This window comes from Carex rostrata, chromosome 4 (genome assembly GCF_964058835.1).
Source record: "Carex rostrata chromosome 4, lpCarRost1.2, whole genome shotgun sequence".
Lineage (NCBI taxonomy): Eukaryota > Viridiplantae > Streptophyta > Magnoliopsida > Poales > Cyperaceae > Carex > Carex rostrata.
This window is the reverse complement of record NC_135921.1, coordinates 4,862,775-4,879,550: the sequence shown is the minus strand read 5'-3', so window position 1 is coordinate 4,879,550 and position 16,776 is coordinate 4,862,775. Positions and strand designations below refer to the sequence as shown.

Sequence of the window (16,776 nt, the reverse complement as noted above, 5' to 3'; positions counted from 1 at the left end):
ATGGATTCCCAAAAGAGCAATCCTTCGACGATGGGGCGTGATTGGCAACATCTCCCACCGGAGCTCCTTCAGGTCATAAGCAAGAAGGTCACCTCCCTCGCCGTCTACATCCGGTTCCGTGCTGTCTGCCGTCCCTGGCAATCTTCCTGTTCCCTGCGCCCTGACCACCTCCCTGTCCAGCTACCATGGCTGATGCTTCCTTACCCATCCGTTGGTAATAATGATTCCACCCGTTGCTTTTACGATCTTGCAACTTCTAAAATCCATGAGCTTGAACTCCCTGAGACTCACGGGGTGTCTATCCGTGGATCTTCGCATGGTTGGCTTGTCCTCCAGAAATGTCAAGTGGTGTCCCTGTTTAATCCCATCACCCGTGTAACAATTTCCCTTCCCCCATTCAGCGGACGTCCCACTCCTCTTGGAATTGCTCCCGCTTCCCTTGATGGATCAGATGATGAAAATTTCTTTAACAACTGGGAAGATGATCAATATGCTATTAACCCTACTGACAATGTCATGGTCCGTAAGGCTGTACTGACATCAAGTCCAGTACTAGACCCCAGTTGCAAAGTTTTTGTTTTTACTAATAGCACATGGTGTCTGGCATTTTGTAAAATTGGGGATAAATTTTGGACAGTGATTGAATTTGAGGATGATTGGGGTATTTGCGATATAATGTATAGCAATGATTTTTTATACGCAGTTGACCCTTTGGCTACAGTTATAATGTATAACCTTAATAAACCTTCAAGAACATTGTTGGATGGCGAGGTTGGCAGCATTAATCTATTTTGCTTTCATCGTCTGGTCGAAGGGGTATCTGGGGAGATATTGCTCATTGATGACAGATCTATCTATGTTAATGAAGTTTTTAAGGAAATTGAGCATAAAGTGTACAAGTTGAGCAACGATGGAGAACCAAAGTGGATTGAAGTGATAGACGGAGGCCAAAATGTGCTTTTCCTGAGTGGTAATTGCAATGCATTTTCCCTCTCAAGGGCTAATCTGCAATTGCCAGAATGGGGTGCAAATTGTTTGTGCTATGACTCGGTAAGGACAGAGCAGAGGAACCGACAAGAAAGTTGTGGCTCATGGTACTATACTCACAACATCAAATTGGCCAGGCTGGATGATGGGGAGGTTACTGATATAAGTACTGTTGATTTAGGCTCATTTAAGGTGAATGAGCGTTGGCAAAGGTCTTTATGGCTGACACCGAGTTTGCTCTAGCTGCTTCCTTACTAATGAGAGACAGACTATTATTGTAATTTTGTACTGGTATAGAATATCAACAGATAATCCTTCTATTAGGTTGTTCCATGCTAATACTTTTTCTTACTGTTGTTCGTGCTTCTTCCTGCAGTGAAATTGAAGCTTATACATATTCTTGAATATTGGTGTATTGTCCCAAGCAAGTTAAGCTAGTATATTTTCTTATCTGTTAGATGATATTTCATGCAAAATTTTTCTGAATAGGTATTAATTAATAATGAATTATTGATCCTTTTTTTTAATGTTCTTAGTAGTTGAATTTCGTAATATTTATGGATGCATTTGGAAGGTTGCATGTTAGAAAGCAATATTATGAATTAATGGTTAATTTGATTCTAAGTTTTTTAATGCTGTTGAATGGAATTGTGAACATAAGAATTCTGTTTTATTCGATAAATTTTTAAGCATTTCTATTTGAGTAAGAAAGCCCTCATTTATAAGTGTTAATTTCCTATGTACCTTAAGGAGTTATTTAATTTATAATGAACCTCAAAGTCTGGAGATGACAAGTGCGAGATAGCTTAAATAAAGAACACTGACATTTCTTGTTGTTATTGGGAATAATAATGTTCTGGAGATCAGGTGCGGCTGGGTAGATTTCGAAAAAGGCAAAAACCTGGATAGTTTTTTAAATTTAATATTTTTTTTGGATATTAATAAAAATTTTGGCATCACATATACCGACATGAGCACACGCACATCCGCTACAGGCCTTAAGGCCCCAAGCAGAGAGGGATTTTTTTATCTATAGAAAATACTAAAAAATAAGAGAGACATAGAAAGAATATTTGTAATTTTTCATGAGTAGAAAGATCTGTATGGGCAAAATCAATCTAAAAAACACTCAATGTTAAGATAGATATGAGATTGAGACACTGATCCTAACTCATTTTTTTTTTCTTTACAAAAATATATATCTAAATTTTAAGATTTTTTTATTAATTTAAAAAAAAAAAATTTAGTAAAGAAAACTAAAAACAAAAAAACACAAGTGGGATAGGATCCGTATCTTCCATACCTATTCTAACATTAAATTTGTTTTTTATTCGATTTCGCCTATACAAATATTTTTACTCATGAAAAATCACAAATACTATTTTTATTTCTTTCTCTTCTTTTTTAATATTTTCTACAAACAAAAATTTCTCAAGAGGAGAACGGAGTGCAAACAACATATCGAATTCACATCCAGTGCATTATCTGAAAAAGAAAATCTTTACAATTAGTACATCCGGACCGTTCCATTTAACTTGGCCCGAATCTCAGCGGAGTAAATCTCAAAGTGAGCGAAATCTTTTACAGACGGTTCTCGGATACTTGTCCCGAAATTTCTCCTTTGGTTTTCTCTAACCCCACTAATTAGTGTTTGAAAGAATCCGATCGTACTCAAAAGTCGTCTCTCTTGAACCGATTCTTATGGCGCATCAGGTACAAAACACTCTCTTGATCTCTTAAATTTTGGACTATCTATCTATGCCACTCGATTTTGTTTTGGCGTTACTCTCTTTCTTTCTTATTAAAGAAAAAAATTCGGAAGAAATTGTCAAATTTTGCCAAAATTCGCCCGAACTGGAGATAATAGTAATTGGGAAAATTTAAATATTTTTCCTTTTATCCTCTTTTATTTATTTAACATTTTATTTAGTTATTTTAAATATTGAATTGACCAATATACCCTCAGTCCCTTTGAATCTGTGAATGAGAGAAAAGAAGAAGAAAGACATACCCGCTTGAACTTTTTCATGGCTATCGGGTCCAAATTTGACTATTGGGTCCTATTTTATTTTGATTACCGAAAAGGTTTATCTAAATGAAAGGATGCTTCTCACAGAGAATCCAAGACCACACCTCCAAGTTCCAACTTTAATTAAACTAGTAGGCCCCAGCGTGGAAAATCTACTTTGACTGAACTCCAAAAATGAAACGGTCTGGAGCCCCTCTCCATTTGTATAGAATCAATTATCTGCAGTACATATCTACTGCTCTAAGATTTCAAATATCATTAATTAATATGTAAGAACAAATAGTAATATTGGGGTGATGTGTTGATGCGTCGTTGTTTTAGCTAAAATGCTAATCAACTCTAATTAACAGCTCATTCCTATAACTGGAGGTGTAGAGTGGAAAAAACGTGCTGTGTCGTGATTTTGGTGTCGTGTCGTGCCGTTCCATGACTAAAATATTAAGGAGTGGTCACAGCACGCGAATGGTCATGCTACATGAGTCACGCAGTGTCTAAACGTGTTGTGACCAAACGTGACTCGCGTGGCTATTTAATCATAATTTATATTAGTTTATTCAAGATTCACCATTTGCTAAAAATCTAATGGTCCTAATTACACGTGACTCGCGTGACTACATCAGACCTATCTTGAGATATTGCCTAAGAGATGTCGGCAGTAGAAGCGTTACTGGCGTGCCAAGATGCCGCTCATATGTTTTAAGGTACCGTATTTTCAATTTACTTTATAAATTTTAGAAAGACAACCTTTATTAAAAAACCTATTAAATTCAGATTGTCGAGCATCATTTATCCCGGACGGGTCATGAGATAGTTCGGATTGCGCCAAACAGCTCCTCCCCCGATACCGATTAGTGAGGACACCTGGCGACAACTTCATTTTTCCAGGGACATCTCTCCGGGCAAAGACTGGGTGCATTGGCACAGAGAATACGTCCAGCTGGCATCCGCTGCCACCCCACCCATAGCTGAGGAGCATCGTTGCATGGACGTACTGCTAGTGTAAGAATCTTTTTTTTAATGTCTCTATTGAATCTTTATGATTGTAATATCTGACTTATTTTTAAAAAAATACAGGCCTTATAGAGATTGGTATCAGGAGTATGGCACGTACATGGTGTATTTAGAGGGGTGTATCACCGACAACCCTCACGAGCGCGCATCGAGGCCGAGGGATCGATTTGGACGGGTTCATGGTATTATTCCAGCCGGTGCACCATTTGCATGTACGGTATGTTTACTTTAAAAAACTTGCAATATTTACATTTGTACAACATTTATATATTGTTTTACTCTCACTTTTGCAGGCCTTATATCTGATGAAGAGCTGCATCATAGCGCGCGACAATGGCCACAGTTTGGGGATGGAAGAGGCTTGGGAAAGCCATCCTTAAACACAATGTACCTGTGGTGTGCCAATGTGGATACAAGATGCGCTTTGACTCTCTCCTTAGATGTGCAGGATTGCCTGCATGTGATCTGATTGATGACATATCAGATGAGACTAATATCAACATCTGATACGCTGGTGACGAGGCTATTTGGGCTACAGTCTAGGCTGCTAAGACTATCGGTCAGGCGTTCGACAGAGGTATTGAGACGTTGCGCAAGCGTGCCGCAGAGCAGATCGTCCCTACTCAGGAGCAGATCCCTACTCTGGCCTTCTCTACTCAGGCCTCGCAGACGCAAGTATAATTTTTAAAAATATACAACTTGTGCATTTTTAAAAAAAAAAATTAAATAATACATAACTAATTTCTAAATTTGTAGGAGGACGAGGAGTTTGTTCCGACTCAGTCAATGCCGCCTGCATATTTACCAGGGTTTGTTCAGCCGAACCCCTTCTCGCCGTTTCCTGGCATCCTCCCGTCTCGAACTTTCCTAGCACCTCCACACATTATCCTCCTATCTCATTAGAGGATCCTATCATGAGATGTGCCTACGATTTATTCCCGCCTTTTGAGACTGGACAGACAGTAGCATTTGGTCCTCCAGTCCAGCAATCGACCAACATTGAGATTGAGGCTCAGGCAGAGCACCAGCAGTCGCCCGATGACTTAGATGATTCTATAGATGTTCATACACCGATTGCAGTTTTGCTTCGAGGTATGAGGACTAGGAGGGCGAGGCGGCCGTTCAATCCTTCTGACTATTAGGTTGTAGTATTCATATTTTTTTACTCTAGTGTTGTCAGATACTGTGATTTATTATATCAAGATGCTTATTTTGTCAGATACAGTTTATTTATCATAACATTTTGCTTTTATCTTTTATCATTTTTTCGTCACAGTAAAATTAAAAAAATGAAGGTTTAATGGAGATACAAAAAAATGAAGGCATTTGAACTCTTCTCTTAAAAAAATAGAAATATGTAGTTAGTGCAAGAAAAATGTTTAATCTTCTAATTTGTTGGTTTTCAATGACAAATAATTTATTTCTTTAATTGTGATGCATACATAGTGATAGCTCACAAGTAAGAAAATGAATTATTTGTTCTCAGACTTAGCCAATTAGAGAACTGAACTTTTCTTTAAACAATATATTTCATTTATTTAACAAAAATATAAAATAGTACTATATAAATTTGAAATTTTAATGAAAAATTAATAAGTTTGTGAAAATTTGAAATTTAAAATATTAAATATAATATTATGAAGAGGAGAGATCCAATTACACCATTTTTTGGTGACACTGGATTACATTCTATATTTTCAAAGTCCAAACAGTTGATTCACACCATTCAACATGATGGATATGTTAAAATGTGCTTGCAAATCAAATTTTATATTTTTTTTGAATTTTTTACTATTTATGAAGATGGGTACAAAAATTGAATGGTCTAAATATAGCGATTTTGTTAAATACTTAATAAATAGTAAAACAAATACCAACAAATGTTAAATTTGATCTGCAGTCACATTTTAATATATCAATTATGTTGAACGGTTTGGATCAACTATTTGAACTTTGAAAACTTTAAAAATCAAGAGTGTAATTTGGTGTCACCAAAAAAGATGTAATTAGATCCTTCTTTATTATGAATTTTAGAAGAGAGAATACACAATTTCGATGCACTTAAATATAATATTCTTGTCTACTTTTTGAAAACACAAGGATGCATGCAATTATCTAGGGGTGAAAACGGAGCGGATACGGAGCGGATAATGCTAATACCGTATCCGCATCTGTCGGATAATGAGCGGATACGAACGGATACAGATAGTAAACGGATGTCAAAATTCAAAACCAAATCCGCCTTAAACGGATACGGATACGGAACGGATAGTCCACAGATACGGATATAAAACGAATAATGGTCGGATAATTAAGATATATGAACTTCTAAAATACAAATATTAATTAAAACATTAAATATAAATATTAATAAACTTATAAGATATGAAAGATAATCTATTCATATAATATATATATATCAAATAAGTGTATGGTAACAAAAGATGTTGTGGTGTAGTGGTTTGAAGCTTAGTCTAAAGGCATTGAGATGGGAGGACATGGGTTTAAATCACACCTTTAGCAAATATTTATTCCTCTTTTATATGAGTTTGGCCAAACTATCTGAATCCGGATAATCCGGATATCCGCTCTGTTTACTTTTATGGATTTCCGAAAATTATCCGAATCCGTATCCGGGAATTATCCGAATCCGGATTATCCGGATTCAGATTATATCCGGATACGGAGCGGATATCCGGATAATCCGGCTCCGTTTTCACCCCTACAATTATCTCTTATACAGCTAGATTCTTCTAATTCCAAATATACATTTTAATTTATTACTCTAGTTTAATTAAATGTAAGGAAAAAAATAAATTCTAAGACATCCCTCTTATTAAATTAAATGAGCCAGGTCCAACAAAAATAGTAAGGCCCAGTTCGGAAAGTTAATTTCAATCCCCGTCTAATCTCCTTCCAACAGAAAACCAAAAACAAAAACAAAAATAGAATTCAAATTATTTCTCCGACGCTTTCGTTCCGATCATACCACATAACCACAAGCAAGAATTCCGATTTCATTTCTTGTTTTAGCAAGAAACTTTCTCGTTCCGAAAATAAACCAAAGTCACACTCAGTACACCACTACTCTCTCCTCTTGGTCTCAATTCCGATAGATGGATTCCCAAAAGAGCAATCCTTCGACGATGGGGCGTGATTGGCAACATCTCCCACCGGAGCTCCTTCAGGTCATAGGCAAGAAGGTCACCTCCCTCGCCGTCTACATCCGGTTCCGTGCTGTCTGCCGTCCCTGGCAATCTTCCTGTTCCCTGCGCCCAGACCACCTCCCTGTCCAGCTACCATGGCTGATGCTTCCTTACCCATCCGTTGGTAATAATGATTCCACCCGTCGCTTTTACGATCTTGCAACTTCTAAAATCCATGAGCTTGACCTCCCTGAGACTCACGGGATGTCTGTCGGTGGATCTTCGCATGGTTGGCTTGTCCTCCAGAAAGGTCAAGAGATGTCCCTGCTTAATCCCATCACTCGTGCCACAATTTCCCTTCCCCCATTCAGCGGACGTCCCACTGCTTTTGGAATTGCTCCCGCTACCCTTGATGGATCAGATGCTATTAACCCTACTGACAATGTCATGGTCCATAAGGCTATACTGACATCAAGTCCAATACTAGACCCCAGTTGCAAAGTTTTTGTTTTTACTAATAGCACATGGTCTCTGGCATTTTGTAAAATTGGGGATAAATGTTGGACAGTGATTGAATTTGAGGATGATTGGGGTATTAACGATATCATGTATAGCAATGATTTTTTATACGCAATTGACTGTTTGGCTACAGTTATAATGTATAACCTTAATAATCCTTCAAGAACATTGTTGGGTGGTGAGGCTGGCAGCATTAATCTATTTTGCTTTCATCGTCTGGTCAAAGGGGTATCTGGGGACATATTGCTCATTGAGGACATACCTATCTATGCTAATGAAGTTTTTGAGGAAACTAAGCATAAAGTGTACAAGTTGAGCAATGATGGAGAACCAAAGTGGATTGAAGTGATAGATGTAGGCCAAAATGTGCTTTTCCTGTGTGGTAAATACAATGCATTTTCCCTCTCAAGGGCTAATCTGCAATTGCCAGAATGGGGTTTAAATTGTTTGTGCTATGACTCGGTAAGGACAGAGCAGAGGAACCGACAAGAAAGTTGTGGCTCATGGTACTATAATCACAACATCAAATTGGCCAGGCTAGATGATGGGAATGTTACTGATATAACTGGTGATTTAGGCTCATTTCAAAAGAATGAGCTTTGGCAAAGGTCTTTATGGCTGACACCGAGTTTGCTCTAGCTGCTTCCTTACTAATGAGAGAGACTATTATTGTAATTTTGTACTGGTATAGAATATCAACAGATAATCCTTCTATTAGTTTGTTCCATGCTAATACTTTTTCTTACTGTTGTTCCTGCTTTGTTCCTGCTTCTTCCTGTAGTGAAATGAAAGCTTATACATATTCTTGAATATTGATGTATTGTCCGAACCAATTTAAGCTAGAATTTTTCTTCTCTGTTTGATGATATTCCCTGCAAAATTTATCTGAATTAATTAATAATGATTCTACTGTTGGGATTTCTTATGAAGTAGTAGTGGAATTTCTTATGAGTTTACTTTTAATTAATCCTTGATTGATTGTTGTTTCTAAAATCTTAAACATAATTAATTTGAGTATCAAGTAATTTTTTTACTTGTGACGCGTATAAATTTTTAATTTTAATAAAAATAAATTTATAAATTTGTGAAATTTTGAGATTTATATGAGGGACTATAATATTATGAATTTTAGATGAGAAAATAGTCAAAATATGCAATTTTAAAGTACTCAAATATGAAAGGGATACAAAACATTTTGTCTACTTTTTAAAAATACAAGCATGCGATTATCTCTTATACAACTCGATTCATCTAATTCTTTCATTTTACAAAAATAAATATACATTTTAATTTATTGTTTTGGTCCAGGGTTGTAAATAGCGCGTCATAGCGGCAACCTTCGCTATAGTATTTTAGGACCATCAAAATTATGGCGCTATTGATGCTATAGCGTGCTATAGTGATGCAATATAGGCATAATGCTATTTTATCTTCCATTCTACTATGACGCGATAAACGCTATTTAAGCTTTCGCTTTGGTCTAATTAAATGTGAGGTAATTTTGGGCGGGTAAAGAATATCAACAGATAATCCTTCTATTAGGTTGTTCCATGCTAATACTTTTTCTTACTGTTGTTCATGCTTCTTGCTGCAGTGTATAGAAAGCTTATATGTGTTATTGAATATTGATGTAATGTCCCAAACAAGTTAAGCTAGTATATCTTCTTCTCTGTTTGATGATATTTCCTGCAAAATTTATCTGAATAGATATTAGTTATTTTTCAATCAAGTACAACCAGAGTGAAATGTTTCCGAGGAAAACCAGTGCCAATGATGTTGGGAGACAGTGTAATATATTAACTGAACCCATTACCACATATTAGATGTTTGAAATGTGAATTAAATTAAGTCAAGATAGTCTAAGTTGTTATGTTTTTAAATGTACTGTTACTTCTTCAATGTTATGACAATTGTTTTATAATTTTTTTACTCCAAGCTGATGTTTTATTCAAATATTCTAAGAGGTCTATGTAATCATTTATAACGTATTGGTACAGAATCTGAATCCTTGACTGATAATTGCCACTTCTCCAATGTTAAAAAAACTGCTTTATAATTTCTCTGACTGCAAGCTGATGTTTTATTCAAATATTCTGTGCGGTCTTAGACTCTTAGTAATCTTTTTTATTGTATTGGTACAGGATCTGAATCCCTGACTGAAAATTGGCATTTCTCCATCGTTAAAGAAACCGTCTTATTATTTCTTGACTGTAAACTGATGTTAAGGCATCAATGACACCATAAGAATTCTTCAATAATTATCTAATGTGAAACAAAACATTAATAAATTAATATTACAAAAAAGGAAAACCTGTGTCTGTTATTCCATCCAACCAATGGCACCTGTTTATTTCCAGTCTTAGCAGTACATTACCAGTATAGAGTTGGTTACCCTTGTGTTGACAGAAGTTCATACTTTAAGGGTTAAAGTGTAGGATGAATTACCATCAACCTTGAAATATTAAAATATAAAAAAAAGATCGAAAATCCATGTTTCTTTAGCAAATTAACCCATTAACATGATATCATAATTGCAACTAATGCTGGCATCTGATATTTCTTGTTCAGTCCACATGTCTGAGTTACATGAATAAAACAGTAGAAAAAAGTACCAACCATATCTAATTCAGCAGAACCTGTAATAAACAAACTTTCCTTTTTATAACTTCTTAAAAGATAAACACTCTATATTTCCAACAATTTTGGCACTGTAATTTAACTGCAGTGTTCTTGATTGTTGAACTTAGCTTGGATGAAAATTTGTACACTTTTAGCAAACTACATCCTATCCATCATAAAATAACAAAAAACCACCTTTCATCAGCTTAGGCTTCAAAAGATAATCAGTAACAAGTATGCATATATTGACCAGATCGTTTGCCTTCATCACCATCTCCACAGTCATCAACATCTCCAACAGCATCATCATCATTGACATCACCTTTCTCCATATCCACAGCATCATCATCATTGCCATCATCCTCATTATCAGAAGAAGAAAGCTCTAGCTTTGGTGGTTTTGGGGGTGGTATGTGGCTGAAGGCAGAGCTTTGCCTACGAGAACTAGTGATTATGTTGCTCATGTCAATCCCCTCCAGTTTCTTGCTCTCTCCTTCCTCTTTTATTCTGCAACACATCACAAACAATGCTGTAACCCAATGGAACACAAAAATGTGGACGGGATGGACATTCATGTCCATTTTTTTTTTCCATTCATTTTCATAGCTGATTATGGTTTGTTTGGTTGTTTAATTAGCGTGATAAATGGGCGTGGGTGTCTATCCTCTCTGGAAGACGGCAATAAATATTCCTATGAAACAAGATTTCATAGGAAGTACCCTTTTTAGATATTTTTTTTTACCTTTTTTCTATTAATAAAATGGAAAAACAACAAAATACCGGCGAGGCCTCCTTTCCTAATCCGCTCATGCCAATTTGGGGACGAATCCTATTCTTCATGACTAGTGATGCAGCCTCATGAGTATCTGCATTACAAGAATAACAAAAAAGTTTATAACATATTACGAACAATAGTGCCAGTGACCGAAAATATATTGATAAGCTTATTTTTGGACACTGATATCATCAAACTGCAATTTTGGTCACAACATGCATGTTGCTAATAAGTGCTCCTTAGGCTGTCCTCCAATTAGAGGTATGTGGAGGAAGAGGAAGGAAGAAATACTGTGCGGAGGAGACTGTCATCCCAGACAGCAGCTGCCTGGTAATTTCTCCTGCTCCAGAAGAGGTGAATAGGAGAGGGAGCGGAGGTGAAGGCGTACTGTTTGAAAGGAAGAGCGGAGTCGCAAAGGATTGATTTTTGAGAAATTGTGTCACCCCCAAATCGGAGTGTAAAAACACTATTCTGAGCTGAGGCTTCCTCCGATCTGTCCCTCCCCTTCGCTTTAATGAGGGGTTTACCTCTCAGTTCTAGAGCACAGCCTTACAAGCATATGTAATAAACAGACTGCACATTTTCAGCAAATAAAATGAATTGTACTGGAAATGTTAGATGAACAAGAGTTCAATTTTCATCCATTTTTCTATATGTGCAACAGTATCTGTTCATCAATTAAGAAACAATATATAGCACTCAAAGAGAGTCTTTTATTTCCTTAGATAGAAGTTCATGTTTGTCTGCTCTTTATGAATGTCATTAAAAAAACTCCACGAAAAACAAATGACCATAGCAGCATCCTAAGAAAAGGACACTTTAATAAACAAACTCTCGCAAACATCAGAAGCGATATTATGTTTGAAATAAATGGACTAAACCTTGTATGCTTATCTCAATACTAAATAAATATCCATGTCAGATGTCCAAGTTTTCGCACAATGTATTTGCGAGATGTACAACAGAAAATAGCTTTCATAGCATTGTATCAAAAGCTGTTATCAGTTCCATATCCTATCTTACTAATAATTTATAGTATATTCCAGTATTAATTTAAAAAATTCGTATTATTCTTCACATTTTTACTCTGAAGCCCTTTTTATAGTAAATTTGGAATGACACTGGAGAGGTCAATGGCTGAACAAATACAGTGTATGTTGGTTTTTGCTAATGGGAACCGGCCCAACAAACAGTTTACAGTCACCTTTGTATCCTATTTACTGAAAATTATAACAAGACACGCCACAGTATTGTTTCTTTAAATCATCTCAAGTTTAGATATAATAAAGTTAACTGATTTCTTGCTCAATTGAAGAAATATATAGATCAACAAATAACCGATCAGGACCCGATTCTATTAGGAATCAGCCTTTAACCCTAAACTCTAAAACACTAGAAGAGATCAATAAGCAAACCGATTTTTAAACCGACTCATTATGTAATCAATACTCGAATTCAAATTCCAAAGATGGGCAATCTATTAATCAAAAACTGAGAAAGGCAACCGAATTACCTCAGAGACTGTAGATCAGGCGCGCACATCGCTCACTGGCTCTCCTCCTCGATCGTTTGTAACCGAATTACCTTCTCTTCTTCTTTCCTCCACGCACCAAATCTTCTCCTGTTTACCTCGATTTCTATGTATCTCTCTCTCTCTCTTCAAATGAAGTTTCTGGAGTCCCCCTTTCTCAAGTCTGATATATGGTCTCTCTCCATATATATATATCTTGTTTTTATGCGTTATTTGTTCTTTTATGACATGTTAGGTGGAATTTTAAGTTACAAAGCTTTAAATTAGGTAGGCATAAGTTTGGTGGATCTAAATTGTTTTTTATTTGATGAAAGTTTTAAATTAAGAGAATTTAAACTTAACAAAGGGAGAAAAAATAAAAAATATTAGTTTTTATTAACAACACATTTACAGATAAAATTATTTAAATTATTTAAATAAGTAATTTAATTTTGACCGACTTATAGTTAAATTAGCATCATTTTAGAATGGTCTAGATATTTCAAATTTGCCGATTTATATAAAGAATAAATTCTTAGACTAGTCCTCCGAAATATATTATTTCCTTTCCGTTATAGATTTGTACTTGTCTAAAAAATTGTAATTTAAAAAATATATATATAAAATTTAGTTTATAAGAATATTTTAATCTGAAAATCATATTGAATGGTTGAGATAGATTGTTTGAACTTTATAAATGGTGATAAAAGTATGAAGTATGTTGAAACATAAAGCCAATGGTAAATTTTGACTTTTTTTTTTTTTATCGAACTCGAGTAAATATAAATTGCCAAGACCATTATCAGTCGTGTTATTAACAACACTATAATCACTCACGACTCGACACTTCATGAACTAGATATGTTATGTGTTATAAATCATAACAAACTCTTTCAACCGTTCACCTTGGAGCTCTTGAGTTTCGACATCGTCTCCGTCCCTAACAAAGTGGATCCCATCTCCTAGCATTGGACCTCCTTTTAGGTCCAATTACCTCTAACACCATACAATTAGCATTAAGATCGGTGCGCATAGAAAGTAATACAAACTGCACGTATTTAATACAGAGTACACGAATCTCGATGCAATCGGATCGTTATTACACTCATCGAACCAAAGTAGGCCCAATGCCCATCGGACCTACTCTGAATTCTTCTTTTTCCCAACGTGGGACCCGTGTGCAGCTCTTGCTTTTAAATTCTGGCCTGACCGGAGCCTGACCCCCTGATCCGATCTTCTTCTCGTGTCAAAATTAGTTCCCCCCCCCCCCCCCCCCCAAATCAAAATCTGAGATCGTCACTCTCTCTCTTTTGAAATTTCAAAGGCTTAGCAGGGGGCAGGGGCTGTGAAGGACTCTCTGTCTTCCACGCCATATGCTCCGCTCCGTTCATATCCTTCGCCGGAGGCTAAGAATAACACTTCACCGCAATTTAGCAATCCACCCCGCTTTCATTTTAATTCGTTTTAGTTTCTCCCCATTTGCAATCATCCATTCGACTCTAATCCACCGGGCGTCTTGTCACATCGACCTCACCCCAAAGAGGAACGCCTTTCCTCTTCGCCAAATCTCAAGCTCGAGTATTTAATCACGCTTCCATGCCCCTCAAGCTCAAGTATTTGATCATGCTTCCATGCCCTGCCCTCTGCATGTCACATGTTCAATGAAATGCCTGAGAGAGGGTTTGGGTCCATGTCTCTCTTTGTGCTTCTTTGGAGCTTTGGAATGGAATAAAGGAGATTGTGGTCGGAGCTTTGAAAACCTGGAGTGAGATGATGTGGAGGTTAGTAGTGTAAACATTGGGCTTAAGAGTTAAGAGTGGGTTTTGATTACTGTTATCTGGGGAAGAACAGAATAATCTTGTAAATTGAGTGGGTAACCAGCTTCTTGGGATTTTTACATTTCTTGTGAAAGGCCAAACTTTTGGAGAACAGAATATTAGATATACTTTAGAAGCTGCAACCTAGCTATTACATAGTTACATGAAAGGTCCGACTTCATCAGATATTAAAAGAAAGGTCCGCTTCATCAGATAATAAAAGCCAGAGAATTTGAAGTCATGATAGATAGTGTAAAGTGGTAGCTAGGTTTGCACAGTTTGTTCATGATTGATAGTGTAATTTGTTCTAACTTGGTTCATAACACATTATGCTACATTGATATTGGAAAGTCAGTACAATTTTACCAACTTGTATTTTTGTCCATCAGGCATTATTTTGTAACAAAAATAAGACATCAAGTACAATTTTACCAACTTGTGGCTAAACACAAATTTATTACTTTAATATAGAATCTTAAATTGATTATTCTACTCATAGAAAGCAGTATATAATCACCGAAAGTTGGAAATATGTTGGTGTAGCATCCACAACTTCATTTATCTCTTATTTTGTCCAACTGGGGTTTTTTCTATTAATGTGCTACTATACTGTGTAACTAGCACATGCTTTCTAACTTTCATTGGCTCTTATATGGCATTTTAGTCATCTTTGAATCGAAAGTGGTTCTTGTTAATTTATACTGAATTCACACTTCTTTGGAGAAACTGAACCTTTCATCTTGTTAATTGCTAATATGACACTTGTAATAATCAATCTTCTTCTTATCGATCGATAGTTTGTTTTGTTGGCAAAGCAAAGGACTTAAACTCTTTCCAAAGCAACATCAATTGATGAATTATGGTTCTCTCTTTGGCAGTTCATAGGCAAAAAGAGCCTTGATTCCTTAAGAAAAGTGTGATTTCAATCCGACGGCTCAGCCAGATGTGTGGAGCTTTCGATTGCAGTCTTTAAGTGAGAAATCCAACCCAAATTTCTTTGACAATCGTCTCTTTCCAATTCATTTTTTCAAAAAGAATTGAACTGTCCAAATCCTGATCGGAAGTTGAGATTTGCGCAGAAGTATTGCAAGGATATCTCCAGTTGTTCCAAAATGGAGGGGAAATATATTAACATGCTACTAATGGATATAGAACTGAAGTAAATAGTTATTGTCTTAATTTCTCATTTCTCCTTTGAGTTGATCAGCTTAATTTCTCCTAATTGTTAAATTAATTATGGTATTTTGTTAGGTATTAAATTGCTTTCGCGGCTTGCATGGCCCCTTTCTGGTACTATGAAGGGATTTTGCTAGTTCTTTCGATGTGATTTTCCTTTTTTCATTTTCCTAATATGTACTTCTGTAAATATATCTGTTTTCAAAATATGATCCCTACGATAAATCAATATATCTGTTTTCAAAATTCAATTAATCAATCTAAACTATTCAATATGATTTCCATATAAAAATTATACTTGTAGATCAAATTTTATATTTTTTTACAAACCTTTAGATAGGTTGAAAAATCACTTGATTTAAAAAGTTTAAACAATTTAAAAGCAGTGATCTGTTATCTATCTAATAATAATAATAATTTTCTTTTCCAAAAAGTAAAATTTAGTTTGTAAGTATATTTTTTCCTTGTGAAAATCATCTTGAACAATTCAAATTAACTGTTTAGACTTTGTGTAAACAAAGATATTGATCATAGTACGGATCAATCGCACTATGCATAGTTACATAGCCTCACTCTTATTTTATATATAAATCCAACTTGTTGAATAATGTTCCAACAAACATTACTTGAGCTACAAAATAAAATTTAAGAGGAGCTTCAGTTCAACAGAAGATTATAAATGCCAGATACAAAATTGCTTGTACAATGTTTCCTTTCAACTGTGAAAGTAATTCTACCAAATTATACATTACACAAAAAAAAAAGAAAAAAAAAAAAGACAAGAAGGCCGTATTGAATCTACTCAATTAGCATAGACATAACAAAAAAAAATGACAAAATCAACTATGCAAACTAAACTGCAGATCTTTGATCCAACCGTTGAAGCAAATATTGCACTTCAACCTATTTGTCAGAGGCATAATCCATGTGTCGTATAGCTCTGCCACTAGGGAAGGTTGATTGAAACTTTCATGGATCTCTCCGTCCCCTCTCACCTCTTGACCAAATATTGTAGCCTTCGCTTCTACCCGCCGGACACCCTGCACTGCACCTGCCAGAAGCACTACATATCTCTACCGTGGGGCCCTCGTTACGAGCAGTATGTCATTGCAGACGTCCACAAAATTGGGCACATCCCGACAGACCATGCTCTTGTGGAGAGGCAGCACAAAGAAACACATACATTT

The 16,776-nt window shown here is 35.9% G+C and overlaps 3 protein-coding genes across 4 annotated transcripts; all 3 read left to right on the top strand.

Annotated features, from left to right (window-relative positions):
• LOC144552534 (putative F-box protein At3g25750) lies at positions 1–1,230 on the top strand. The gene has a single exon (XM_078300499.1). The coding sequence runs from the start codon at positions 1–3 to the stop codon at positions 1,228–1,230; it is 1,230 nt and encodes a 409-aa protein (XP_078156625.1).
• Positions 1,231–3,540: 2,310 nt separating this feature from the next.
• LOC144552402 (uncharacterized) lies at positions 3,541–5,157 on the top strand. 2 transcript variants are annotated; one of them, XM_078300407.1, is made up of 5 exons: positions 3,541–3,717; positions 3,788–4,015; positions 4,091–4,239; positions 4,321–4,702; positions 4,784–5,157. In XM_078300407.1, exons 2-4 carry the CDS (start codon positions 3,999–4,001, stop codon positions 4,494–4,496), a joined length of 342 nt encoding a protein of 113 aa, XP_078156533.1. In that variant the 5' UTR covers positions 3,541–3,717; positions 3,788–3,998; the 3' UTR covers positions 4,497–4,702; positions 4,784–5,157. The 2 variants fall into 2 exon arrangements, with proteins under 2 accessions (XP_078156533.1, XP_078156534.1); XM_078300408.1 differs by having other exon boundaries at positions 4,091–4,244.
• A 1,986-nt stretch (positions 5,158–7,143) lies between these two features.
• LOC144552533 (putative F-box protein At5g55150) lies at positions 7,144–8,331 on the top strand. The gene has a single exon (XM_078300498.1). It carries the CDS (start codon positions 7,144–7,146, stop codon positions 8,329–8,331), a length of 1,188 nt encoding a protein of 395 aa, XP_078156624.1.
• The last annotated feature ends 8,445 nt before the right edge of the window (positions 8,332–16,776 follow it).

What these genes read in the sequence shown, in the direction of transcription:
- LOC144552534 (XM_078300499.1), top strand. Translation starts at nt 1, where the DNA reads ATGGATTCCCAAAAGAGCAATCCTTCGACGATGGGGCGTGATTGGCAA.
- LOC144552402 (XM_078300407.1), top strand. An exon ending in AGCCGGTGCACCATTTGCAT is followed by an intron (nt 4,240 to 4,320) that starts GTACGGTATGTT and finishes TCACTTTTGCAG; the next exon opens with GCCTTATATCTGATGAAGAG.
- LOC144552533 (XM_078300498.1), top strand. Translation starts at nt 7,144, where the DNA reads ATGGATTCCCAAAAGAGCAATCCTTCGACGATGGGGCGTGATTGGCAA.